This window comes from Sus scrofa, chromosome 6 (assembly GCF_054392235.1).
Source record: "Sus scrofa isolate SSC_HxYL_T2T_F1_AM1 chromosome 6, Sscrofa_HxYL_maternal_Yorkshire_Landrace_v2.0, whole genome shotgun sequence".
NCBI classification, from domain to species: domain Eukaryota; kingdom Metazoa; phylum Chordata; class Mammalia; order Artiodactyla; family Suidae; genus Sus; species Sus scrofa.
Genome location: NC_139388.1, coordinates 15,703,563 through 15,730,106, shown reverse-complemented (window position 1 = coordinate 15,730,106; position 26,544 = coordinate 15,703,563). Strand labels below are relative to the sequence as shown.

The window sequence follows — 26,544 nt, the reverse complement described above, 5'->3', positions numbered from 1 at the left end:
CCTGTACTCTGTCTCCCATTTCACTCCGAAGAAGCCAAAGAAGGCAGTGGAAAGAGCTCGGGACTTGGATTCAGACAGACCTAGGTTCAAGGTTGGGCTTCACTACTTGATAGCTGTGTAACTTTAAGCAAATCACTTAACTTCTCTGAGTCTGTTTGCTTGTCTGTAAAACGATACCAGTGACCTCCCCCCTGAGGCCTGCCATCCCATAGGCGCCTCATTCAGTGAGCATGAGCCCCGGAGGGGACAGTGCTTGTCACCTGAGGGATTGCCAGTTGGCCTGGGGTGTCTTCTGACCCACTCCCTGTAGTCTCTAGACCACTCCGCTGTGGCTGTACCATAAATGAGAGAATGAAAACAGCTCAAGGCTACAGACAGCACAGGAGGGAATCAAAGGAAGCTCTTTATTGACTGACTCAGCGATGTGGGGCTGGAACCCGGCAGCTTCACACCACGTTTTCTCCCCTCCGCTCCCGTCCAGTTTTCCCTCGTCCTTTCAGGCCCAGGCTGGCGGCCTCAGTTGTCAGCTATGGTTGTCTGAATCCAGTCCAGGATGGAGGTCACCCTTACATACACACCGTACTCCGCCGTACGACAGCTCTTGTCGAAGCTCAGGATCCCAGCCGCGTACCAGGTGTCATCATCCTTGTCGTGAACAGCAAAGGCGCTGCCGGCGTCGCCGTAGCAGGTGTCTTCCTGGTACTTGGACAAGCCGGCGCAGAAGGTGTGCTCGTTCAGGATGGGCTGCACCCCCACCGGGCTCTTGGGTGTCTTCTTCTCTGGCACGGTGCTGCCTTCGTAGTACTGTACACATTTTTCTTGGTCAGCCACCGGCAGCATGACATACTTCAGATGCTCCGTAAAGTTGAGGTTGGCGTTTCGCCCCCAGCCAGACACGTAGCCCACAAGCCCCACATTCACATAATCTTTAGAAGGGAGGCAAATGGGCATCACCCTCTCATTAACGGGCACCTTCTGCTTGAGTTTGATGAGCCCGATGTCTACCGTGGAGTTGTCAGGATGGAAAATCACCTTCTCAATCTCCACCTCCTGTTTCTTTCCCACATAGAGTCTTAAAGTAGGAGCAATGTCTTTTGCTTTTGTATCATTTTTATGACCCAAGCGGAGATTCTTAGCCGTGGTCAGCAGCCACTGTTCATTGATGAGCGTGGCCCCCGAGGTGAGGTTATGGTGGGAGATCATCTTAGCCTGCCAGGGGAAGCTGCCTTTGGCGTCCAGCGAGCCACCCATGATCCGCTGCACCTGATCCACTGGGTTCTTGGGCTTCCCGCACACTGTCGAGGAGAGCAAGAAAGTTATGGGCCGAGTGTGAGAAGCTCCCAACTGGGAAAGAAGAGTAAAAGTATCGACTTGCTGCCGTCTAAACTGTCATTGTTGGAGTTCCCGTTGTGGCTCAGTGGTAATGGGTGTCCTTGAGGACTCGGGTTCAATCCCTGGCCTCTCTCAGTGGGTTAAGGATTCAGCATTGTCGTGAGCTGTGGTGTAGGTCGAAGACAGGGCTCAGATCTGGCATTGCTGTGGCTGTGGTGTAGGCTGGCAGCTACAGCTCCAGTTTGACCCCTAGCCTGGGAACCTCCATATGCTGCGGTTGCGGCCCTAAAAAGAAAGACAAGACTAAACTGTCATTGTGCATTTATTCAGAGTTAGATGTTTACATGCTCTGCCCTTACCATGTGATCCCCTCGTTCCCAGTGTTTACAGTTTGAAATGGTTCTTTTTAAAAGAATGTTTACATCACTAAGAATTCTATTTCCTGCTTTGCTAACACCAGATCCTTAACCACTAGGCCACCAGGGAACTCCTGTATGTATATTTAAACAGTTTGTCACAACAAAGCATCTCCATAATTCCCTGAAAATCTTTGCAAAGGCAAGGAGCTGTAATAATCCCTCTGAATAAAGAGGGATCTGAAGCAGCACTGGCTGGAACCCAGATCTTAATAGATACTGCAGTTCAAACCAGGCCCTTAGCAGTTCCGAGTCCCTGGCAGCAGAAGAGGGTAGCCAAGATCCTCCTGTTCCCAGAGGGAGAGGGGAGAGCAACAGCTCCTCCTGGTGACAGGCAGGAGGTCCGCCCCGTCTCCGCCTCTCGTTATCATGCATGCTCCCATAGATTAGGATTTTTTTAACCCCTCCCTCGACTTGTTCTTGGAACTTGCTTTACCCTTGACCCAAGCCTAGCGGATCCTCCCTGGGCAGTGCAGTCAGCAGATTCAGTCATGCCCCGCAGGCCCAAGTGAATGAGATCCTCATGAACTGTATGGGAAGGCATGGCTTCCCCCCCTGTCATCCATGGGTCTCCCTGGTCCCTCGCCTCGGCCCTTGTGTGCCCAGAGGAGACCACACAGGGAGGATGCGTCTCTAGGACATTTCGGCCCGGTGCCTGCCCATGCTCCCGCCCCCCAACCCTTGTCTGCTTCCCAAGGTGCCTGCTTCCTACCTGCTTCACATTCAGGCAGTTTCTCTCCAGTGACCTTATTTGTCCACTGCTTATTACTGTCCAAGGTGTACACTCCTGAAACAAACGGAAAGAAATGAGCCTAAAGAGAAATTGTATCTGGACCTGGTGCGGGGAGAGAAGCTATTTAAAGAGCAGCAGCAGAGAAGCCGGAAGGAGAGGGGCGCTGTACTGCTGGGGACGCCAGTGAAGCCCAGCAGGACAGAATTGTAGTCGTGGTAGCCCTGGAGAGTGTGCTGTCAGCATAGGGTTCAAATCCTTACTCTCCTTCTTACGGGCTCCCTGAACTTGGGCAAATTACTCAGCCTTCCTAAGCCTCAGCATTATCAGCGGCAAAATGGGCATGATAATGGTACCTCCTCAGAGGGTTCTGTGAGGACCAGGCGCACAGACAGGTGCAAAGCACTGAATGGTGCCAGGAGTGAGAGCTCCGTAGGTACACGCCCCTACCGTCACTGTCACCGTCATTTGTTCCTCTCCCACATTGCCTTTTGTGGGTGTAGGTTTCAGTCTGAGATGGGTGGGCCATGTGATATCATCCTTAACAGGGGAGGAAACTTGAGGCTGAGAAAAGTTCATTTGCCCAAAAGGCCATGGCTACCGGTGACAAAATCCTTATTAGAATCTTAATCTCTTGGCTCCAGAGAGAACCCATGAACTCTCTGGCCAGTCATCCTGGCTCCAGTCATGGGAACGGTGGGATGGGAGAGGGCCCAGAGATACTCATCCAGGCCGTACCATCTCCTGCCGTGCGCAGTTTGTAGTAGGTTTGGCAGTGATAGCGAACCATGTGCTCCACGTAGCCCTTTGGGATCTCAGGGGGCTTTGGGCAGCTGTCATCTGCAAAGAAAAACAGGAGAAGAAGGTTTGTATTTTGAATCTGCCCTGGAGACCCAGAAAGATGAGAAGAAGCTGCTTGGCACATCCACCTCCCTCCACCCCACGTGGAAGCCCAGGGGAGAGCACCCTCCCCTTATTTCTGGCTGTGTCCCCAGTATTCCTGCTGCTGAAAGACCAGAGCTTAGGAGGGAAGGAGCAGTTGGCTCTTCCCAAATAGGGGTAACAGATCCGACAGGGTCCGGGTGGGATCTGGCAGTGCTGGGGTGGGCTGTTCCGCCCCAACGCAGAGGCCCACCTGTGGCATCTGTGGCCTCATTGCCGGTTTCTGCTGCAAAAAGCTGCCCGCAGAGCAGGAGGGCGACGACAGCTCCCAGGGCGCTGCAGAGAAGACAGGAAGGAGTGCACAGCTGTCTCCCCGATTCTCCCCTGCCCCGCCCCGTGCCGCCACACAGTCCCCTCCCATCAGGCAGCCAGCGAGAGGAGATGCATACGGAAGCGGCAGGACCAAGAAACCCTTCACCCACCCGTGTGTGCACCTGAGCACCTTCCAGCACGTTCTGTGCTGCTGCAACTCCTACGGAAGCTTCAGAGAGGAACAACCAAGATAGGAAGGCACATAGGGATTGGGCCTTGGTTTCTGGCGACGTTCAGGCAACCTCAGATTGTTAATGATATATGAGCTGTGCAGCAAAGAGAAACCTCCCCAGGCACCCTTTAGGTGCTGGGCCATAAGGATAATGCTGATGAAATACAGACAGCTCCAAGATGGGGAGGTGAGGGTTTACCATGCTATTCTCTCTACTTTTTAAAATTTTTCTGTGAGAAGTTTTTTTAACCACCAATAGGGTTGTTTCTATTATTTTGCGATCATTTGACTTCAGAAAATCAAACCCCCAAATGCCAGAAGGTTACCTGGAAGAAAACTGACTCCCTGAAAGCACTGAGGCCCAGGCCACAGCCACCAGTTAACCAGCTCCCTGAAGGATGTCAACTGGTCAGAGGTTGCTTGGTTATATTGTTTCTAGTCCTGTTGTTTCCAAAATGATTTCTTTTTTTTTTTAATTTTTATTTACTTTTTTTCTTTTCTAGGGTCACACCCGTGCCATATGGAGGTTCCCAGGCTAAGAGTCTAATTGAAGCTACAGCTGCTGTCCTATGCCAGAGCCACAGCAACTCCAGATCTGAGCCTCGTCTGCGACCTACACCATAGCTCACGGCAATGCCAGATCCTTAACCCACTGAGCAAGGCCTGGGATCGAATCTGCAACCTCATGGTTCCTAGTCGGATTTGTTAACCGTTGAGCCATGTCGGAAACTCCCAAAATGAATTTTATTTTGATAAAATCTGAGTGCCTTGATTGTGTCACCCAAATGTGTCATTATTTGTCTTTGTTATCATATATTTTTTTGTAAAGGAAAAAAATATGCTAATAAGCATATTCAAAATGCCAGGAAGCCTACCTGGCATCCCATGCAGAGATGAAAACGTCATAACCTCAAGGAAAGAGAGCCCTTGGAGAAAGTCACATCTCGTGGGAAAGGCAGCACTGTCCTTAAACATTCGGTTTTATGGACACAGAAGAGCAGAGTATTTATCACACCAAACCCTTCATTCACTATAATTTAGCCCATTTGCCTTATATTTTTGCATCTCTCCTGGAGGCCTCTCGTGTACCTGGCTGTCATGGAGATAAGCGATACATGCAAAGCGAGATGAAATAGTCCAGAGTAAAGGGGGCTGGGACAGAGCTGTGCACTCACCGCATCTTGGGTTCCTCTGCCTCTGGAAGAGCAGTGCTGTGGGGGCCCCTGCACCTGCTTTTATGCCTCCAGTATCTCACTCCACCCCCTTCGAGATTTTGTAATCCTGTGTCTCCACACTTTGGCCTTGCTAAGGTCACTCACATTTTCCAGTAATAAAGCCACAAACAACATCCCTGTTAAGAGTTAAGCTCTTGCTTCACACCTGAGTTTCAACTGGTGTTCTTCATGCTTGAGCCAAAGAAACCTGGCCACATCATGACCCCATGTAGCTGCCAAAGTGTTTCCCCGAAATCAGCCACTGTACAGGCTTGGGGGGAGGAACTGTCAATCTGTGTCTCTCTTTGTTTTGGATGGTTTTCAGCACTGAAAAAAAGCCCTTCTTTGGGTTATTTCCCCTGGAAACACTCCTACAACCTGGCTGAGATGGGGCTTGAAAGTAAGCATTTCCTTTCCACAGTCATTTCCCTGACCTGTGTTGCCATCTTCCTTTTGCTGCAAAGCTCTCCAACCTGAAATCTGTAAAATGTATTTATTGTGTCTTCTCTGATTGTTTTTTGTAAGAAACCACACAAAAAGTTTAAAACTGTAGTGTAGACACAAGCCATACTCAATGGCAGTGGTTGTCATGGTTTTATAGTCCAGTAATCAGTCCAAATAGGCAGATGAGAAAAATAGATATGCTTCAGTCAAATGCCTGCAGCTGGGTATCCCAAGTACTAGGCAATTGAAATTTAATAATTCATTCAAAAAGGTTATCGGTTCTTAAATTAGAATGTACAGAATAATTCCTTTGAGATATTCAGAATAGCACTGATATAATAATAACCTGAAACAGCACAAATGTCTGTTGATAGTAGAATGGCTAGATAATGTGTGGTGTATTTGTGTGATAGGACATTATGCAGGCTTGAGAGTGAATGAACTATGAAAGAACATGGATAGTTTTATAAACATAATCTTGAAAGAGAATTGTAAGTTTGAGGAAATTACATTAAGAATGATGCCACTTTTATGGAGCTGAAAACCAAGCAAACTCAGCAGTAAGATACGACACCAAAATCCCAAGCAACAAAAGGAAAAATAGATAAATTGGACTTCATCAAAATTAAAAACTTTTGTTCACCAAAGGTCAGCATCAAGAATGTAAAAAAAAGAGTTCCCATCATGGCACATTGAAAATGAATCCGATTAGGAACCACGAGGTTGCGGGTTCCACCCCTGGCCTCACTCAGTGGGTTAAGGATCCGGCATTGCTGTGAGCCGTGGTGTAGATCACAGACGCAGCTCAGATCTGGCATGGCTGTGACTGTGATATAGGCCAGCAGCAACAGCTCTGATTAGACCCCTAGCCTGGGAAACTCCATATGCTGCAGGTGTGGCCCTAAAAAAGACAAAAGACAAAAGACAAAAAAAAAATGTAAAAAGATAACCTATGAATGGGAGAAAATATTTACAAATGATATATCTGATAAGGACTTAATATCCAGAATATATAAAGAATTTCTACAGCAACAACAGCAATAAAAAGACACCCCAAGTGAAACATGGGCCAGTGGTTTGAATATGTTTCCAAAGAAGAGACCCAAATTGTCAATGAATACATGAAAAGATGTTCAATATTTCTAGAGAATGTCATTAGGAAAATTCAAATCCAGACCACAAGACCACCTCACACCTACAAGTATAGCTACAGTTAAAAGAAAAAAAAAAATGTCATAAGCCTTGGCGAGGATGAGGAGAAGCTGAAAGTGCTGATGGGAGTGTAAAATGATGTAGTCCCTGGAAAAGAGTATGCTTGTTCCTCAAAAAGCTAAACTAGAATCGCCATATGACCCAGAAATTCCCCTTCTAGGTATGTACACAAAATAATCGAAAAGTGATTCAAACAGATTCTTCCGTACCGCAGTTCACTGCAGCGTTACCCACAATATCATCCAAGAGGTAGAAGCCACCCAAATGCCCTTCAACCGATGAGCGGATAAAGACTCTGTGAAAAATACATACAGGGGAATAGCATTCATGTATGAGAAGTTCTGGTAGACACCATGACATGAATAAACTTTGAAAACATCCTGCTACGTGAAGGAAACCAGAAACAAAAAGACAAACACAATCTGCTTCCACCTGTATGAAGTACCTAGAAAAGGTTAATTCATAGAGGCAGAAGGTAGAGTCAGGTCTGCCAGGGGCCAAGGGGAGAGAGGGAAGAGGAGTTATTGCTTAACAGGTACAGAGTTTCTGCTGGGGATGATGAAAAAGCTTTGGAAACTTTGGAAACTGTAGGTTGCGAAACATCGCGAAGGTAGTCAATGCCGCTGAATTGTATACTTTAGAATTATTAAAATCAGAAACTTTATATTATATATTTTTAACACAATAAAAAATTCAAAAAAGTAAGCTTTTCTTTCATGGCCACACTGCACCACATGGAAGTTCCTGAACCAGAGATTGAATCAAAGCTACCGCTGCAACCTATACCACAGGTGCAGCAGTGCTGGATCACTTAACCCACTGCACCAGACCAGGGATCAAACCCATGCCTCTGCAGTGACCCAAGCGGTTGCAGTTGGATTCTTTTTTTTTTTTTTTTTTTTTTTTTCCTGGTCTTTTTAGGGCGTCACTGGCAGCATATGGAGGTTCCCAGGCTGGGAGTCCAATTAGAGCTATAGCCACCGGCCTACGCCACAGCCACAGCAATGTGAGATCTGAGACACATCTGCAACTTACACCACCGCTCATGGTAACCCTGGATCCTTAACCCACTGACTGAGGCCAGGGATCAAACCCGAGTCCTCATGGATGCTAGTCAGGTTCGCTAACTGCTAAGCCACGACGGGAACTCCTGCAGTTGGATTCTTAACCCACCACGCCACAGCGGGAACGCCATAAGAAAACTTAAAAAAAAAAAAAAAAAGCAAAACTAAACAATATATTTTATAGGCATAGATGCCAAGAAGACAGAAACTTTTATTTTTAAAATTCATATTTACATATGTATGTATGTAGGGTTTTTTCCTTTTATGGACACACATGTGGCATATGTAAGTTTCCAGGCTGAGGGTCAAATCCGAGCTGCATCTGAGGCCTATGCCATAGCCACAGCAACACTGGATCAGAGCCGCATCTACAACCCACATCTGCAACCTACACGCAGCTTGTGGCAACGTGGGATCCTTAACCCACTGAGCCACAGCAGGAACTCCCTAAAAATTTTAACACTTTGGAAAACAGAAAAGGTAAAATGTTACCTCTCATAGGGAGGCAGAAGGAAGGCTTAAGAGAGAAGCATGTAAGTAAACATAAATATGGGAGTTCCCCATAAATATATACACCTAAATTGTTAATGATCCAACTTTTGGGCTAGGTGCTAGGTTCATGAAAGTACACTTTATTGTGCTTTATTTATTTTTGTCTTTTCTAGGGCTGCACCCGCGGCACATGGAGGTTCCCAGACTAGGGGTCAAATCGGATCTGTAGCCGCCGGCCTACACCACAGTCACAGCAACGACAGATCCGAGCCTCGTCTGCGACCTACACCACAGTTCACAGCAATGCCCGATCGTTAACCCACTGAGCATGGCCAGGGATCGAACCCACAACTTCATGGTTCCTAGTCGGATTTGTTAACCACTGCACTACGACAGGAACTCCTGTGCTTTATTTTTTAAAAAGACACATCACACATGCATATACATCTCACAATATTTATAGGTGTCAAATAACATTTAGAAGTATGAAGGAGAGAGAACCTCACAGACTTAGTAGGAAGCAAACCCAGGCCTCCCTCTAGAGATTTGATTCAACAGATTTGGGAAGGACCTGCAAATCTGCCTTTTAAATGGCCATAACTTGTCCCACTCTATGTGCACACTGCAATGTGACCAGGCAGCTCATGGTCCTATGAAATGGAGGGGGAGGCTTTATCCATGGGCTGCAGCCACCTCTCCTAAGTTAGGATCTAAAATGAAATATTTCTCACCACCTCTGTAGAATAAATGCTCACCCACCAGATGAACAAAAATTTGCATTCCTCAGCCGAACAGCACCTGAACTCTCTTACTTCAACCCCAATCTTGGGCAACAGGGAAATTTACACCCTCTCGGCCCTGAGTATCCTTTATTAACTTGATGATAGACTATCCAGGAGTTCCCGTTGTGGCCCAGCAGTAACAAACCCAAGTAGGATCCATGAGGATGTGGGTTCGATCCCTGGCCCCGCTCAGCGGATTAAGGATCCGACAGTGCTATGACCTGTGGTGTTGGTCACAGACACAGCTCTGATCCTGCGTTGCTGTGGCTGTGGCATAGGCCAGCAGCTGTAGCTCCAAGTCAACCCCTAGCCTGGGAACTTCCATATGCCGCAGGTACGGCCCTAAAAAGCAAAAAAAGAGAAGAGTATCCAGCCCAAAGATGTTATCTCTTAATTGAGAATCAGGATGGGTCAAAATAAGGTGGAAGAGTTCCCACTGTGGCACAGCAGGTTGGGGATCCAGCCTTGTCTCTGTGGTGGCATGGGTTCAATCCCAGCCCGGTGCAGTGGTTTAAGGATCCCGTGTTGCTGCAGCTGTTGGGTCAGAGACTGGATTCAATCCCTGGTGCGGGTGCAGCCAAAAAAGGAAGAAGAAAAAAAAAAAAAAAGATGAGGTGAAAAGTGAGAAGGCTCGGTGTAGCCAGCCACAGGAGGCAGTGAATATATTTTGTAGGGAGATCAGAAAGCATAAAAGTTTAAAAGAATAAACCAGAACAGCAGTTCATGGAGAAGATGGAAGGGCAGTTTTGACTTTGGAAGAAAAAATTATTTTTCAAAGTTTGTTCTGGAGTTCCCATCGTGGCACAGAGGAAACAATCCGACTAGGAACCATGAGGTTGCAGATTTGATCTCTGGCCCCGCTCAGTAGTTAAGGATCTGGCGTTGCAGTGAGCTGTAGTGTAGGTTGCAGACACGGCTCACGCTGATCCTGCCTTGCTGTGGCTGTGGTGTAGGCCAGCAGCTGTAGCTCCAGTTAGACCCTTAGTCTGAGAACTTTCTTATGCCTCGGGTGCGGCCCTAAAGAGCCAAATAAACAAATTAAAGTTTGTTCTACCGTTATGAAAGTCTTGAAATTTTGCATGCTACAGAAAAATAAAAATAAGAAAAAGTTCTCCCATTATTTCCCCACTCCATGACAGCCAGTAGCTAACCACTATTAACACTTTAGTGTCCAGTGCTTTCTTTGTACACATTTTGACATAGTTTTGATAATTCTTTATACAGAATTTTTGTGTGGTCTGCCTTTTTCACCCATTGTTACAGGGATTTTCCATCTTGCAACAAATCTCTTTAAAACACTTTTAATACCACGCTGTATTTCTACCTTAAGGGTGTATCTCAAATATACGCTAAGTATCCCGCTCATTGTTCCAAATTTAACATGACTCTAACTAGTCTGTTATAAATATCTTACATAAACATAGGGAAGGAAGAGGCCAGTTCACTTTATTCCATGTGAATGTCCAATTGATTACAGCATCATTTACTAAAAACACCAAATCTTAAGTGTTCAGCTTGATGAATCCTTACAAATGTATAATGCCTGGGTAATCAACCCTCAGCTCAAACTATGGAATGTTTCCAGCACCCCGGAAAACTTCTTCAGGTTCCTTCCAGGCAGTACCCCAGGCCCCAAAAGTAACCATTTTTCTCACTTCTCTATAGATTTGCCTCGTCTTGAACTTTTCTGGCTTCTATTGCACACTTTATGTCTGTGAGAATCATCCATGTTGTCATATTAGTTTACTTCTTTTTCTTTGTCTTTTTTTTTTTCCCCCCAGGGCTGCACCGGCGGCATATGAAAGTTCCCAGGCTAGGGGTCAGATTGGAGCTACAGCTGCCGGCCTACACCACAGCCACAGTAACGCCAGATCCGAGCTGCTTCTATGACCTACACCACAGCTCACGGCAACAATGGATCCTCAACCACTGAGAAAGGCCAGGGAATTGAACCCGAGCCCTCAAGGGTACTAGTCCGGTTCGTTACTGCTGAGCCATGATGGGAACTCCTTCTTTTTTACTATTGAAAAGTATTCCATGGAATGAATAAACCGCAGTTGATTTATCCATGCTTCTGTTTATGGATGTTTGAGTTTATTCCAATTCAGGCTATTATAAATAAAGTTGCTGTGAACATTCTTGCATGTCTTTTGGTGGATGCATGTACTCATATCTCCTGGAAAAATATTTTGTTGAGTCAAAAGTAAGGAAATATTTAGGTACTGCCAAACAGCTCCCCAGTACACACTCCCAGCAGCAATATAGCAAAGTTCCCAGTTGATCCATATCCTTGCTAGTACATTTTAATTTCATCCATTCTGGTGCATATGTAGCAAAATATAATAATTGTTTAATTTGCATTTCTCAGACATCAAATGATATGTAAAACACTTTTTATATTGTTATTTGTCCACTTAAATATCCTCTCTATGAAATTTCCTTTCCTTGTTTATTTGATAGGAGTTTTGTTTTATTTTTTTTTTTTTTTTGGTCTTTTTAGGGCCGCACTTACGGCATGTGGAGGTTCCCAGGCTAGGGGTTCAGAGCTGTACCCGCCAGCCTATGCCGCAGCCACAGCAACACTGGATCCAAGCTGCGTCTGTGACCTACACCACAGCCAGGCCAAGGATCGAACCCACGTCCTCATGGATGCTAGCCAGGTTCGCTAACTGCTGAGCCACAATGGGAACTCCTTTAAACTAATCTTTGTTAGATCAATGTATTATCAACATTTTCTTCCATTCTAAGGCTTGTCTTTTCACTCTTGTAGTCATGTACTTTGATAAACTGAAGTACAGAAGTTTTGGAAGTTCCCATTGAGGCCCAGTGGTAGCGAGCCCAACTAGTATCTTTGAGGATGCAAGTTTGATCCCCAGCCTTGCTCAGTGGGTTAAGGATCTGGTGTTGCCATGAGCTATGTTGTAGGTCGCAGATGCGGCTCGGATCTGGTGTGGCTGTGGCTATGGCCTAGGCTGGTGGCTACGGCTCCGATTAGACCCCTAGCCTGAGAACTTCCATATGCCACAGGTTCAGCCCAAAAAAGAAAAAAAAATACAGAAGTTCTGAATTTTCATAAGTCCTGATTTATCAGTTTTTAAATTTTATGGTTAGTGGGTTTTGTGTGTGTATGTGTGTGTGTGTGTGTGTGTCCTGAATAAGAAATATTTGCCTAGAAGATTATGGCAACGTTCTCATAAATTTTATTCTAAAAGTCTATTGTTGCACTTTTCACATTTGGTCCATGCGCAATTAACACTGGCGTATGATATGAGATAAAAGTTAAAGTTCATGCTTTGGGTGCATCCAAAAAAACTCGTTCAGTTTCATTTTTTCCATTTAGATATGCAATTGCTCTGGTGTCATGTACTGAAAGGATTATCCTTTGCCTCTAAATTGCTGTGGTATCTTTGTTGTTGTTGTTGTTGTTGTTGTTGTTCTGGTATTTTTGACATTTCTTGGGCCATTCCCAAGGCATATGGAGGTTCCCGGGCTAGGGGTCCAACTGGAGCTGTAACCGCCGGCCTACACCAGAGCCACAACAACACAGGATCTGAGCCGCATCTGCAATCTACACCACAGCTCACGGCAACGCCGGATCCCTAACCCACTGAGCAAGGCCAGGGATCAAACCCACAACCTAATGGTTCCTAGTCAGATTCATTAACCACTGAGCCACAACAGGAACTCCTGCTGTGGTATCTTTGTGAGAAGTTAGGGGACCATATGTGTGTTGGTCTCTTTCTATATTCTTTATTTTGTTCCATGAATCTATTTGTTTAATCTTGGGCCAATGCCACTGTCTTGACAAGGAATAATTAATAGTAAATCTTGCTATCTGGATTTTTTTCTTCTTTTTTTTAGGGCCGCGCCCCACAGCATATGGAAGTTACCAGGCTAGGGGTAGAATTGGAGTTGTAGCTGCCAGCCTACATGACAGCCACAGCCACGCCAAATCCTTAACTCACTGAGCGAGGCCAGGGATCAAACCTGAGTCCTCATGGATAGTCAGGTTCGTTACCTCTGAGTCATGATGGAAACGCCACTCTCTGGTATTTTAAGTGTTCCAAATTTATTCTTCTCCCTCAAGATTGCTCGGACTATTCTAGGTCCTTTGCATTTCATGTAAATTTTAGGATCGTCTTTCAATTTTCACAAAATAGCCTTCTGGGATTTTGATTGGGATCGCATTGAATCTCTAGATCAATTTGGGGACAATTAATATCTTAACAATATAATATTGTCTTCCATTCTATCAACATAGTGTATCTCTTTGTTTACTTAGATTGTCTTTAATTTCAATGCCTTGTGTGTTTTAGTATAGATCTCTTGCACCTCTTTCATTAGATTTGTTCCTATGTATTTGATTTCTATGCTTTTGTAAATACTTTCATTTAATGTGCTAATCGTTTATTACTAATATAGAAACGTACAATTGATTTTCATATATTACCTGTATCCAGGAACCTTGATAAATTCACTAATTAAATCTTATACTTTGATTACTACATTTTTTTAGGTACATAGTCATGCCATTTGGAAATAATGGCTCCTTAGGCTCTATCTAATCTTTTATCTTTATATATTATTTCTTTTTCTCATTTTACTGCACAAATTAGGATTTTCATTGCAGTGTTAAATAGAAGTGGGGAATGGACATTCTTGTCTTATTCCCAAACGCAGAGAGGCAGAAAGCATTCCAGATTTCACTCTTAAGTATTATGTTAGTTTTAGGTTTGCTTTGTTTTGTTTGCAGGTTATTTTTTTTTAAATATATATGTCCCTTATAAGAGTAAGGAAGTTCCTTTCTATTCTTTGTTGAGGTGGGTTTCTTTTTTAACATAAAGATATGTCAAATGCTTCTTTATCCATTAAAATCTTCTCTGTATTGTGTTAATGTGGTGAATTACATTGATCTATTTCTGAGTGTTAAACCAAATTTCAATTTCTTATGATGTAGGATAATTTTAAAATATGGCTGGGTTTGATTTTCTGATTTTTTTTCCAAAGATCTTTCCATCTGAGTTCATGATAAATATTCACCTATGATTTTCCTTTCTTGTGATGTCTTGTAATATCCGGATTTCCTATTAAGGTTATGTGATTTCTTCATTCAAGTTAGAGAGTGTGCCTTATTTCTCTATTCCATAAAGAGTTTAGATAAGATTAACATTATTGTTTCCTTAATTGTTTGGAGGAGTTTGCCCGTGAAAGCCTCTAGGCCTATAGTTTCTTGTGGGAAGTTTTTAAATATCAGATTTAATTTCTCGAACAGATAAGAAACGAATCAGATTTTCTGTTTTTTCTGGTGGTGAGTTGTGTTTGTCTAGAAATTTACTCATTCCAGCAACGTCAGATTTACTGGCATAAAGCTGTTCCCATAATTAGTATATCAGTAGGATTGATAGTAGTGCCCCACTCTTGATATTGCTCATTGTGCTTTCCCTTTTTTCTTGAAAAATCTTGCTAGGGATTTATCAGTTGTATTAAGTTTTTTTAAATTCGAACTTTTGCTTTAGTTGATTGTTTCTATTGTTTGCCTCTTTTCTATTTCAGTGATTCCCACTCTTGCCTTTATTAGTTCCTTCTTTTTTTTCTTACTTTAATTAAAAAAAATTTTTTTTTAGTTTCTTAAAGTAGAAACTTTCATCAATTCTAACTTTTCACTTCTAATGCATGCATTTAAAACTATGTATTTTTCCCCTACATACTCCTTTATTTATCCCATAAGTTTTTTTTCTTTTTTTCTTTTTTGGCCACCCTGCAGCATATGGAGATTCTGGGCCAGGGATCAGATACAAGTGCTGCAGCTGCAACCTAAGCTGCACCAGACCAGGAATCGAACCTGTGCCCCAATACTCCCAAGATGCCACCAATTCCATTGTGCCTTATTGGGAACTCCCATAAGTTTTAATATATTATAAATTTTTTTGTCTTTTTAAGGCTGCACCTATGGCATTTGGAAGTTCCCAGGCTAGGAGTCGAATCAGAGCTACAGTTGCTGGCCTATGCCCACAGCCACAGCAACTCAGGATCTGAGCCACATCTGTGACCTACACCACAGCTCACAGCAACGCCAGATCCTTAATCCACTGAACAAGGCCAGGGATCGAACCAGCAACCTCATGGTTCCTAGTCGGATTCATTAACCACTGAGCCACGACAGGAACTCCTATTATGTCTTCCTTTTAAATTAACCGTTTATCATTATGAAATGTCGTTGTTTATCTCTAGTAATTCGTCTTCCCATAAAGTCTCTTGGTCCAATATTACTCAAGACACACCAAGTTTCTTCTGGTTAATTACCATATAATTGGCACACACACATACACACATATATAGCTTTTTAGGACCACAGCATATGGAGGTTGCCAGGCTAGGGGTCAAATCAGAGCTACAGCTGCTGGCCTACACCACAGCCGCTGCAACATGGGATCCAAGCCACATCTGTGACCTACACCACAGCTCATGGCAATGCCAGATCCTTAACTGCTCAGTGAGGCCAGGGATCGAAATTGCATCTTCATGCATACTAGTCAGATTTGTTACTGCTGAGCCACGATGGGAACTCCTGCACTTGATTTTTTTTAAAATCAGTTCTGACTCTTTTTTAATCAGTTCTTTGCCTGATTGGAATGTGTAGCTTATTCATCTTTAGTGCAATTACTAATAGAATTTGTTTCATCTACCACTGTGCTATTTGTTTTGTATTTAATCCATAAGCTCTTGTCTCTTTATTTCTCCTTTCCTGCCTTTTTATTGGTATTACTCTGTTTTTAAAAATATGCTTGGGAGTTCCCATCGTGGCTCGGTGGTTGACAAGTCCAACTGGGAACAATGAGGTTGCAGGTTTGACCCCTGGCCTCATTCAGTGGGTTGAGGATCTGGCGTTGCCGTGAGCTGTGGTGTAGGTCGCAGGCGCAGCTCAGATTCCACATTGCTGTGGCTCTGGCATAGGCTGGTCGCTACAGCTTGGATTGGACCCCTAGCCTGGGAGCCTCCATGTGCCTTGGTGTGGCCCTAGAAAAAGACAAAAAGACAAGAAAAAAAAAAAAAAAAAAAAAAAAACCACTCCGTTAGTGTTTTTTTTTTTAATATATTCTTGTGTTGCTTTTCTCGTGGTTACCCCAAAGATTTCAAGGTATGCATCCTTGACTCATTATAATCTACTTTAAGTTAATGCCTTTACTACTGCCCAAATAACACAAGAATTTTACAGCAATTAATTTTTTCCCTTCCCCCCACAGCAATTTAAATCTCTTTACCTTCTATCATCCTTTCTGCAGCATATTATCAACTTCATGCTACATATTATAATGCCCAAACTCATTTTTAAAAAAACAATTGCTAGCAGGTAAATATTTTGAAATGCGACTAAATAGACGCCAAAAAGACAAATTCACTCTTGTAAGAATTAAAAGAAAGGGACAAACTTAAGAGAATTTTGAGAAAAACAAATTGTAAAACACAGTGAGTAGTCATATATGGAAATGGAAAAGGAAAGACAAGGCTTGAAAATAACTCAAGGTTATAAACTTGAGACTCGGGGTGTCAAGTGGATGGATCTGAAAAGACTAGGATTGGGATGGTGGGGTGTGGGTGGGGAGAGAAAACATTGAGCTCAATTTTTTGGTTTTGTTTTTTTCTTTTTGGCTTCCCCATGGCATATGGGGTTTCCAGCAGGGATCAAATCTGAGTTGGTAGTAGCAGCCTACACCACAGCTGCAGCAATGCCAGATCCTGTAACCACCACCCCCACCCCACCCCCGTGCTAGGCTGGGGAAACACTTTTACTAGAAGTTGCCTGAATATAAAAGGAGGAATATCCATTCATTCATCAAATATTTATCAAGTGTCTACAATGTGCCTAAGTGTTCTAGATGCTAAGAATGTAACAGAGAACAAATCAAACAAAACCCTTGCCCTTCTGGAGCTGACATTCAATGGGAATATGAAGAATGACTAGCGGTTGCAGAGTTCCCTTGTGGCGCAGCGGAAATGAATCTGACTGGGAACCATGAGGTTTCGGGTTTGATCCCTGGCCTCACTCAGTGGGTTGAGGATCCAGCATTGCCATGAGCTGTGGTGTAGGTCACAGACATGGCTTGGATCTGGCGTTGCTGTGGCTGTGGTATAGGCCAGCAGCTGTAGCTCTGATTCGACTCCTAGCCCAGGAACTTCCACATGCTGCAGGTGGGGCCCTGAAAAGAGAAAGGAAGAAAGAAGGAAAGAAAGAAAAAGGATGATTAGTGGTTGGAGTTGAAAAGACATCATAACTGAGACAAAGGAGTGTGCAGTAAACAGAATCTGTAAAGATGCTATCCACGAAAGCTAAGAGTTGAAGAAAAACCTGAATAAAGAGAAATGCTATATTTCAATGACTCCCAAATTTTGCTGTACTTTGGAATGTCCTGGGAGGCTTTTAAAAATCTGGTGCCGAGGAGTTCCCAGTGTGGTGTAATGGGATCAGTGGTGTCTCTGCAGCACCAGGATGCAGGTTCGATCCCCAGCTTGGATCTGGCATTGCTGCAGTTGTGACATAAGTCGAAACTGCAGCTCAGATCTGATCCCTGGCCTGGGAACTCCATATGCTGTGGGGTGGCCAAAAAGGAAAAAAAAAAAAAATCTGATGCCCAGGACATACCCCCCTCCTATTACATCAAGACGCATGAGGGTAGGCACCTGCCACCAGTATTTTTTAAAGATTCCGAAGGCAGCAAAGTTTGGAAACCACTGTCATATTTCATCAAATTTAATATGCTATGAATTTTAAGAAAGAGAAAATTCTGCCAATTAAACTCCAACAAAATGCTTGATACTGTCAGTGCAAGGTGCATCTCAATTTCAGAAATGTTGTAATGGAACAATAATCAACATCTTAGAATTGGTGAAACTCTGTGATCACAAGCACAAAGGCAGCCATGGAATGAGAACCACTGAATTTTCCCAGGAGTGTACATGACCTTGGAACAGAATGATTAATTGAGCATTAAAATCAGAACAGTACATGTTGTTCACAATTTCAGTTTGTCTCGATAAGAAAAGTAAACAAAGACATTCCCACTGTTACGTCTCTTTCTGGGTTATCTACCTTTTCCTCAGGAACCAGAGCCCAGAGACTGTGAAATCCTACTATGCCTGGAACATGCATATTACTTCCTAACGCCAGCAATTCTTTTCTTGAAAACTGGGCCACTGGCAGACATAGACACAGGTGCTTTAAGCTTTTTTTTTTTTTTTTAAGCTTCTCTGAAGTGACATAAGCCTGACTTTATAAGTAAGGAACGCCCAAGTTCCAGGCTTCTCAATCAACTATTATCCTCAGACTAGTTTCCTATCAGTAAAGACAGCCAACCAGGGGTGGTAAACCCACAATCTATCAAAATTTCAAATATAATCTGCCTTTCCCTGTATGAAATTGGTTAGAGGTGAAAGGTATAAAGATCTTAGGATAAGTTTAATTTTTTTAATGATTTTTAATTTTTCAGTTATAGTTGGTTTATAGTGTTCTGTCAATTTCTATTGTACAGCAAAGTGACCCAGTCACATATATATATACATACACACACATTCTTTTTCTCACATTATCCTCCATCATGTTCCATCATAAGTGACTAGGTATAGCACCCTGTGCTATACCACCGTATCTCATTGCTTATCCACCCCAAATACAATAGTTCGTATCTATTAATCCCGGACTCCCAGTTCATTCCTCTCCCTCCTCCTCCCCCAGAACAACCACAAGTCTGTCTCCAAGTCCATGAGTTTCTTTTCTGTGGAAAGGTTCATTTGTGCCATATATTAGATTCCAGATATAAGTGATATCATATGGTATTTTTCTTTCTCTTTCTGATTTACTTCACTTAGTATGAGAGTCTCTAGTTCCATCCATGTGGCTGCAAGTGGCATTATTTCGTTCTTTCTTATGGCTGAGTAATATACATATCACATCTTCTTAATCCATTCATCTGTTGATGGACATTTAGGTTGTTTCTATGCTTGGCTATTGTGAATAGTGCTGCAGTGAACATATGGCTGCTTGTGTCTTTTTCAAGCAAAGTTTTGTCTGGATATATGCCCAAGAGTGGGATTGCTGGGTCATATGGTAGTTCTATATTTAGTTCTCTGAGGCACCTCCACACTCTTCCACAGTGGTTGCACCAATTTACATTCCCACCAACAGTGCAGGAGGGTTCCCTTTTCTCCACACACTCTCCTGTATTTGTCATTTGTGAACTTATTAATGATGGCCATTCTGACACATGTGAGGTGGTACCTCATAGTAGTTTTGATTTGCATTTCTCTAATAATGAGTGATGTTGAGCATTTTTTCATGTGCCTGTTGGCCATCTGTATATCTTCTTTGGAGAAATGTCTATTCAGGTCTTTTGCCCATTTTTCAATTGGGTTCTTGGTTTTTTTGCTGTTAAGTTGTATAAGTTGTTTGCGTATTTTAGAGATTAAGCCCTCGTCGATTGCATCTTTTGAAACTATTTTCTCTCATTCCTTAGGTTATCTTTTTAGGTTTTTTCCTGTGGTTTCCTTTGCTGTGCAAAAGCTTGTCAGTTTGGTTAGGTCCCATTTGTTTATTTTTTATTTATTTATCTTGCCTTGGGAGACTGACCTAAGAAAGCATTTGCATTCGTAAGGTTGATGTCAGATAATGTTTTGCCTGTATTCTCTTCTATGAGTTTTATGGTGTCTTGTCTTATATTTAAGTCTTTAGGCCATTTTGAGTTTATTTTTGTGCAGAGTGTGAGGGTATGTTCTAGTTTCATTGATTTGCATGCGGCTGTCCAGGATTCCCAGCAATACTTGCTGAAAAGACTGTCTTTTTCCCATTTTATATTACTGCCTTCTTTATCAAAGATTAATTGACCATATGTGTCTCATTTTATTTCTGGGTTTTCTGTTCTGTTCCATTGGTCTGTATGTTCCATTGGTCTGTTTTGGTGCCAGTACCACACTGTCTTGGTTACTGTGGCTTTGTAATATTGCGTGAAGTCCAGGAGAGTTATGCCTCCTGCTTGGTTTTGGTTCTTGAGGATTGCTTTAGCAATTCTGGGTCTTTTATGGTTCCATATAAATTTTTGGATTGTTTGTTCTAGTTCTGTGAAGAATGTCATGGGAAATTTGATAGAGATTGCCTTGAATCTGTAGATTGCTTTGGGTAACATGGCTGTTTTTACAATGATAATCCTTCCAACCCAGGAGCATGGAATATCTTTCCATTTCTTTGAATTCTCTTTAATTTCCTCTATTAATGTTTTATAGTTCTCAGCATATAAGTCTTTCACCTCCTTGGTAAAGTTTATTCCTAGGTATTTAATTTTGGGGAGTGCTATTTTAAAATGTATTGTATTTTTGTATTCCTTTTCTAATGTTTCATTGAGAGTATACAGAAATGCAACTGATTTCTGAATGTTCATCTTGTATCCTGCTACTTTGCTGAATTTTGTTGATCAGTTCAAGCAGTTTTTGTGTGGCCTCCTTAGGGTTTTCTAGATATAGTATCCTGCCATTTGCATAGAGTGCCACTTTTACCTCTTCTCTTCCAATTTGGAAACCTTTTATTTCTTTCGTTTGTCTGATTGTTGTGGCTAGGACTTCCAATACTGTATCAAACAAAAGTGCTAAGAGTGGGCAATCTTGTCTTGTCCCAGGTTTTAGTGGGAAGGCTTTCAGCTTTTCTGCATTGAGTATTATATTTGATCTTAGGATAAGTTTAAAAACTTGAATCTGGGATTTCCTGTTGTGGCTCAGCAGTAACAAACCTGTCTAGTATCCGTGAGGATGCAGGTTCAATTCCTGGCCCTGCTCAGTGGGTTGAGTATCCAACGCTGCCATGAGCTATGGTGTAGGTCCCAGAAACGGGTCAGATCTGGTGTTGCTGTGGCTGTGGTAAGTCAGCAGCTGCAGCTTCAATTTGACCCCTAGCCTGGGAACTTCATATGCTGCAGGTACGGCCCTAAAAAGACAAAACAAACAAACAAAAACCCAAAAACCTTGAATCTATAGTCAAAAGAATTCACATTAACTTTCCTCAGTTTCTTCAACTGAATTTATGAGACAGAAAGCAAGCAAGATTTCTTTTAGGTCCCAGGGAACAAGATCGGGGCCATACTGGCATTCGTTTTCCATCCAGCAATACACTGGGTGAACCACTACACTCAGCAGTGCCCGGCACACATGCACCAAACTCAGTTCTGTTAACTGAACAGGTGATTAACAGAACCTCTGCCCTCAGAGTTCAGGGTTGGGGAGAAACGAGTACTGCAACATGGTGAATGCTTCCCGCCATGTCAGCTTCTATCTGCAATAAAGATCAGGCCCTCAGAGACATGCAAGCTCCTGGCAGCACCAGCCCTACACGTACCTTAGGAGAGTGGGCACTTGGTTCGCAGTAATAACCGCTAACATTGTCAGAGCCCTTCCTATGCGCCAGGCACCGTTGGGTGACCTTTCTCTGTATGTTCACTTAATTCTTCAACAACCCCTAAAGAGTAGATCCTTTTATTGTTTCCTAACCCTATTTTTACAGCTGGACACAAAGATCATAAGGAATTTGCTCGAGGTAACACAACCAGTAAGTAGAGGAGGCAGAATTCACACCTAGGCAGAGCTCTTGGCCAGCCTAAGGCACTGCCTCTCTGACGAGATGCACTTTACAGGATTTTCAAGGCTTCCTCTCACAATCAGCCTGGGCTTATCTCAATTAGAGTCACTTTCAAGGGTCACCTAGAGACAAATCCTTTACTGAATTAAGGGTATTACTTGCGCAATGGGATAACACACATGCTAGCAAACCGCAGTCGTCAGGCCAAAGGTATCAGTTCTGAGTGGCTATCAAAGCCATGCAGAGACATGTGTATCATTAAAACCAGGACCCAGACAGTGATACTCAGCAGAGCGGGCAAGGAAGAGGCCAAGGAGGACCCTAAAGCACTGGCTATTCCCAGGCATGAGCTCCTGTCTGGGCCTGGGGGCACCACAGCAGGGAAGCAGGAAAAGAGCACGGTGGGCCCGGCTTCGGAATGCATAGGAAGTAGATCGGGGAAACTGCTTGGCATGCATTTGGGAACCGTCAACCCTGGGCCCCAGACAGGTTTTGGCAGGAGTTGAGATGTCTACCCCAGTCCCATTACAGATCTCTCTAGAAAGGAACGGTGTTAAAAAGGGGCTCTGCTTTTGAGTCAGCACAAGAAATCAGGGATTTGCATAAGGTCAGCTCCAGGAAATAGTGTAAAATTAGTCCTGGCCACAGAGAAATCAGTGTAGCTGTAACTTGGCAAGCCGCCAAGTGGCCCTCCTGGCAACTGGGGAAGCCCTGGACTCCTTCCTTTGCTGTCAGATGTGACCTCATGGGTCCTGGCCAGTGGTGCTTATACAGTTGACCCTTGAACAAGGGTTTGAACTGCATGGGTCCACTTATATGTGGATTTTTTCCATGAATACATACTACAGTGCTGCACGGTCCATGGCTGGTTGACTATAAAGTTATACATGGATTTTTGACTGCACCAACCCCACCTTGTTCAAGGGGCAGCCGTATTGGTGTCTTCTGAGATTTGGAAAGACAGCGGGAAAGTCCTTTATCTTCATCCCCAGCCCATAGCACAGCCACCAGAAGGAAGTAGGATCTCAATAAATGATTCTTGGAAGGCTGCCTGAGTGAAGGAACAAGTAAATACGGGTCAGCTGTATTCATGCACACGTATACACATATGTGTGTTTACATGTGCATATACATATATGATTGTATGGTTTTGTTTTTTAACAGTGATATTAATCTCTGCTGTAGCTGAAATTCTGGTCTAACCAGAGTGAATTTTTAAGGATCCAAAACATAGATTCCACACTTTTTGTTCTGTCAAGGTAGGATGGTGTCACTAGATCCAGGAACCCTGCAAATTCAACATCCAGGAGAAGGGTTGAAAGGCTGGCCAGCTGCTCAGATAACCAAGGCCCGAAAAGGCAGCACCACAGTGATGCCTTGTGCTCGCCTGGGCTGGAAGGGGACCATGCTGACCCTCCAGGTACAGCTTCGTTCCTCCCAGTCAAGTCAACTCTAGTGATTAAATGGGTGGCAGAGGGTGTGGGCAGGTTGCCTTCACATGCTGTAACTCCTGTTTCCTGGGGGACACTTTCCAAATGGAGTTTTCAACACGCAGGAAACCTCTGCCTGGCTGGCAAGAACGCAGGGAGTTTGCAAGTTAATTGCACTTCCTCTCTGAAGAGCCTTGCCCTATAGCACCTGGCCCTGGTATTGCTGCCCAGGTGTTTCACAAACACCGCTGTGTGCCAATTCCAGGCCACTCCTACCCTTACAGATGACAAGCCACACTGACTTCATTTCCCACACTCATGCCACAAGTTACTTACAAAAAATATCCCTGACTGCCAAGATTCATACCACACTAGAGGTCAGGTAACATGATAGTCTGGGCATATCGCACAGTGTGCTGCCACCAGAGATCTGCCCCTGGAGGAAAGAGAGATTTTGAAATGTGTCTTAGCCAAGTAGAAAGCAGATAAGGTATCTTCCAGACAAGTACAAGATTAAGGTAGGCCTCAATCTGACTTCTTTATTAGCTGGGATTAAATTTGGCTAACTCTGAGCAAAACTCCCACTTAACAGTGACTTCAACACACAAGGTTTTACTTCTCAAATAAAAGAAGCGGGGAGGTAAGCAGAGCCAGCGTGAAGCTCTTTCCAGCTTCTGCCTCTGAGGTGACCCTGATCCTCAGGTCTCAAAAGGCTGCCAAAACCCCAGATATCATGTTCTGGACGGCAGCAGGCTTCCCAGAAGCTGCACACAGCACTTTCACAGGCATCTCACTGAGTACAATTTGGTCTCTAACCCCACCCAGCTGCAAGGGAGGTCAAAGGCTAAAGGAGATACAGCCTTGTTTCTGGGAAGCCAGAATCTAGAACCGTTTATAAGACTACTGGCCTAACCTCTTCAGAGGTGACTGCTCTAGACTTTAAAAGACTAAAGAGACATAGAGGTAAGCCTTGATTGACGATAGAATTTATTTTTAGGACAATAGGAAAACTGGGACTATGGACTGAACGTTAGATGATAATAGAGAATCAGGGCTAATTTTCTTTGCTGAGATCATAGAATTATGTTTCTGTATCTATTCCCACTTTTAGCAGATGCGGGCGACAAATTAGCTTAGGAGTTAAGTGTTCCGACATCTACTGCTTCCTTTGCAATGGTTTGTCAACACAGGTAAACCATTCTCTGACGTAAATTATGTTTGTGTGATGACACAAACAATGTTCTCCTAGGTCAGCCTCCCAAGGCAATAGGAATAAAATAAAAAATTAATAAACGGGGAGTTCCTGTTGTGGCTCAGTGAGTTAAGGACCCGACATTGTCTCTTTGAGGATGCGGGTTCGACCCCTGGCATTGCTGCAAGCTGCAGCATAGTTTGTAGATGTGGCTTGGACCTGGTGTTCCACGCACTGAGTGACCTTCCACTCAGTGCGTGGAAGATCTGGCATTGCCGTGAGCTGTGGTATAGGTCCCGGTTGCAGCTCTGATTCTGCATTGCTGTGGCTGTACTGTAGGCCAACAGCTGTGGCTCCAATTCAACCCCTGGCCCAAGAACTTCCATGTGCCACAGATGTGGCCATAAAAGAAACAAACAAACAAAACCCGTAAAAAACCAAATGAGACCTAATCAAACTTATAAGCTTTTGCACAGCAAAGGAAAACATAAAGAGAATGAAAAGACAACCTATGTAGTGGGAGAAAATATTTACAAATGATGCAACCATCAAGGGCTTCATTTCCAAAATGTACAAAGAGCTCATACAACTCAATAACCACGAAACAAACAACCCGAGCAAAAAATGGGCAGAAGACCTAAACAGACATTTCTCCAAAGACAAGACAGATGGCCAGTAGGCACATGAAAAGATGTTCGACATCGCTAATTATTAGAGAAGCGCAAATCAAAACGACAATGAGGTACTACCTCACGCTGCTAAGAACGGCCATCATTTAAAAGTCTACAAGGAATTCCCTCTGGGTCCAGTGGGTGAAGGATCTTGTGTTGTCACTGAAAAAAAAAAGAAAGAAAGAACAACGTATATTCTTTGATTACTTACAAAGAAAACTGAGTAACTTTACAGTGAAAAAGGCTGGGAGACACGCCTTGAAAGTGATCCACGCAAACATTGCCAGTAATCATGTGTCACCTGGTGGGACACACTGAGGACACAGCACGGCTTCTGTCATGTTTCTGCCAAAGCGGCACAGCCTGACTCCAAACACAGAAGAACCCAGACAACCCCAAATGCGGGGCTTTCTCCCCGTGAGGGGCCCATCCTCTTTAAACCTGTCAAAGACACGAAGTCAAGGACAGGTAGGAACTCGTCCAGACAGAAGGAGACTAAAGAGACACGACAAGCCCATGCACCCTGGGATTCTGGGCTGGCTACTCACGCGTGGAGGATGTGATGGTCCTGAAGCCGGCCTGCCTGAGCTTCCTGCGGCTGTGTAACACTTAGCACAGCTTAGTGGTTTGAAGCAACACTCACTTAGCAGCTCACAGTTTTATGTTAGAAGCTGAGGCCTGGCTGGGTGCTTTGCTCACCATGTCACAAGGCCAGCATCCAGGTGTTGGCCAGGTTGAGTTCTTATCCAGACGTGGAAAAGAATCTGCATTGCTTCCAATCAACATTCAGATCGTTAGCAAAGTCCAGCTCTTTGTGGCCGTATGTCTGAGGTCCAGTTTCCTTGCTGGCTGTCAGCCAGAGGCCAAGGCACTCCTTCTCACAGGCCCCCAACCCCCATCTTCAAAGCAGCAGCAGCGTTGCTTTGTGTCCCTCTCATGCTCTGCGTCTGCACTGTCTGCAGTGTCTTCCTCCCCCAGCCAGAGAAAGCTGCTTGTGAAGGGGTTGGTGTGGAATTCCCTGGTGGCCTAGTGGTTCGGGGTTCAGCGTCGTCACTGCTGTGGCTTGGGTGGATCCATGGCCCAGGAACTTTCCCCATGCTTTGGCAGGGTCATAGGTCAATAAATAAATAAATAGGCTGGTGTGATTGGATCAGACTCACCCAAATAACTTCCCGTCTTCAAGGAGGCTCCTAGCTTTTTTTGCTTTTTTTGTTTCTTTTGTCTTTTTAGGGCCACACCCATGGCATATGGAAGTTCCTGGGCTAGAGGTCAAATCGGAGCTGTACCTGCCAGCCTTCACCACAGCCACAGCTACACCAGATCTGAGCCACATCTATCATCTATGTTGCAGTTTGTGTGGCAATCTGGTATTTTTTTTTTAAATTATAGTTGATTCAAGTGTTCTGTCAATTTCTGCTGTACAGCAATGTGACTCAGTTATACGTACATTCTTTTTCTCACATTATCCTCCATCCTGTTCCATCACAAGTGATTAGATACAGTTCCCTGGGCTATACGGCAGGACC

General features: G+C 43.9%; 1 protein-coding gene and 1 long non-coding RNA gene across 2 annotated transcripts; both read right to left on the bottom strand.

The window, feature by feature from the left end:
* Positions 1 to 369: 369 nt before the first annotated feature.
* Positions 370 to 5,233, bottom strand: HP (haptoglobin). The gene is made up of 5 exons (NM_214000.2): positions 5,080 to 5,233; positions 3,614 to 3,696; positions 3,217 to 3,318; positions 2,461 to 2,535; positions 370 to 1,295 (listed from the first exon to the last, which is right to left on the bottom strand). Exons 1-5 carry the CDS (start codon positions 5,082 to 5,084, stop codon positions 517 to 519), a joined length of 1,044 nt encoding a protein of 347 aa, NP_999165.1. The 5' UTR covers positions 5,085 to 5,233; the 3' UTR covers positions 370 to 516.
* A 15,136-nt stretch (positions 5,234 to 20,369) lies between these two features.
* LOC146402223 (uncharacterized) lies at positions 20,370 to 26,046 on the bottom strand. Its single transcript, XR_014805560.1, has 2 exons — positions 25,567 to 26,046; positions 20,370 to 25,180 (listed from the first exon to the last, which is right to left on the bottom strand). It is a non-coding gene; the product is annotated as an uncharacterized LOC146402223 (long non-coding RNA).
* Between the last annotated feature and the right edge of the window lie 498 nt (positions 26,047 to 26,544).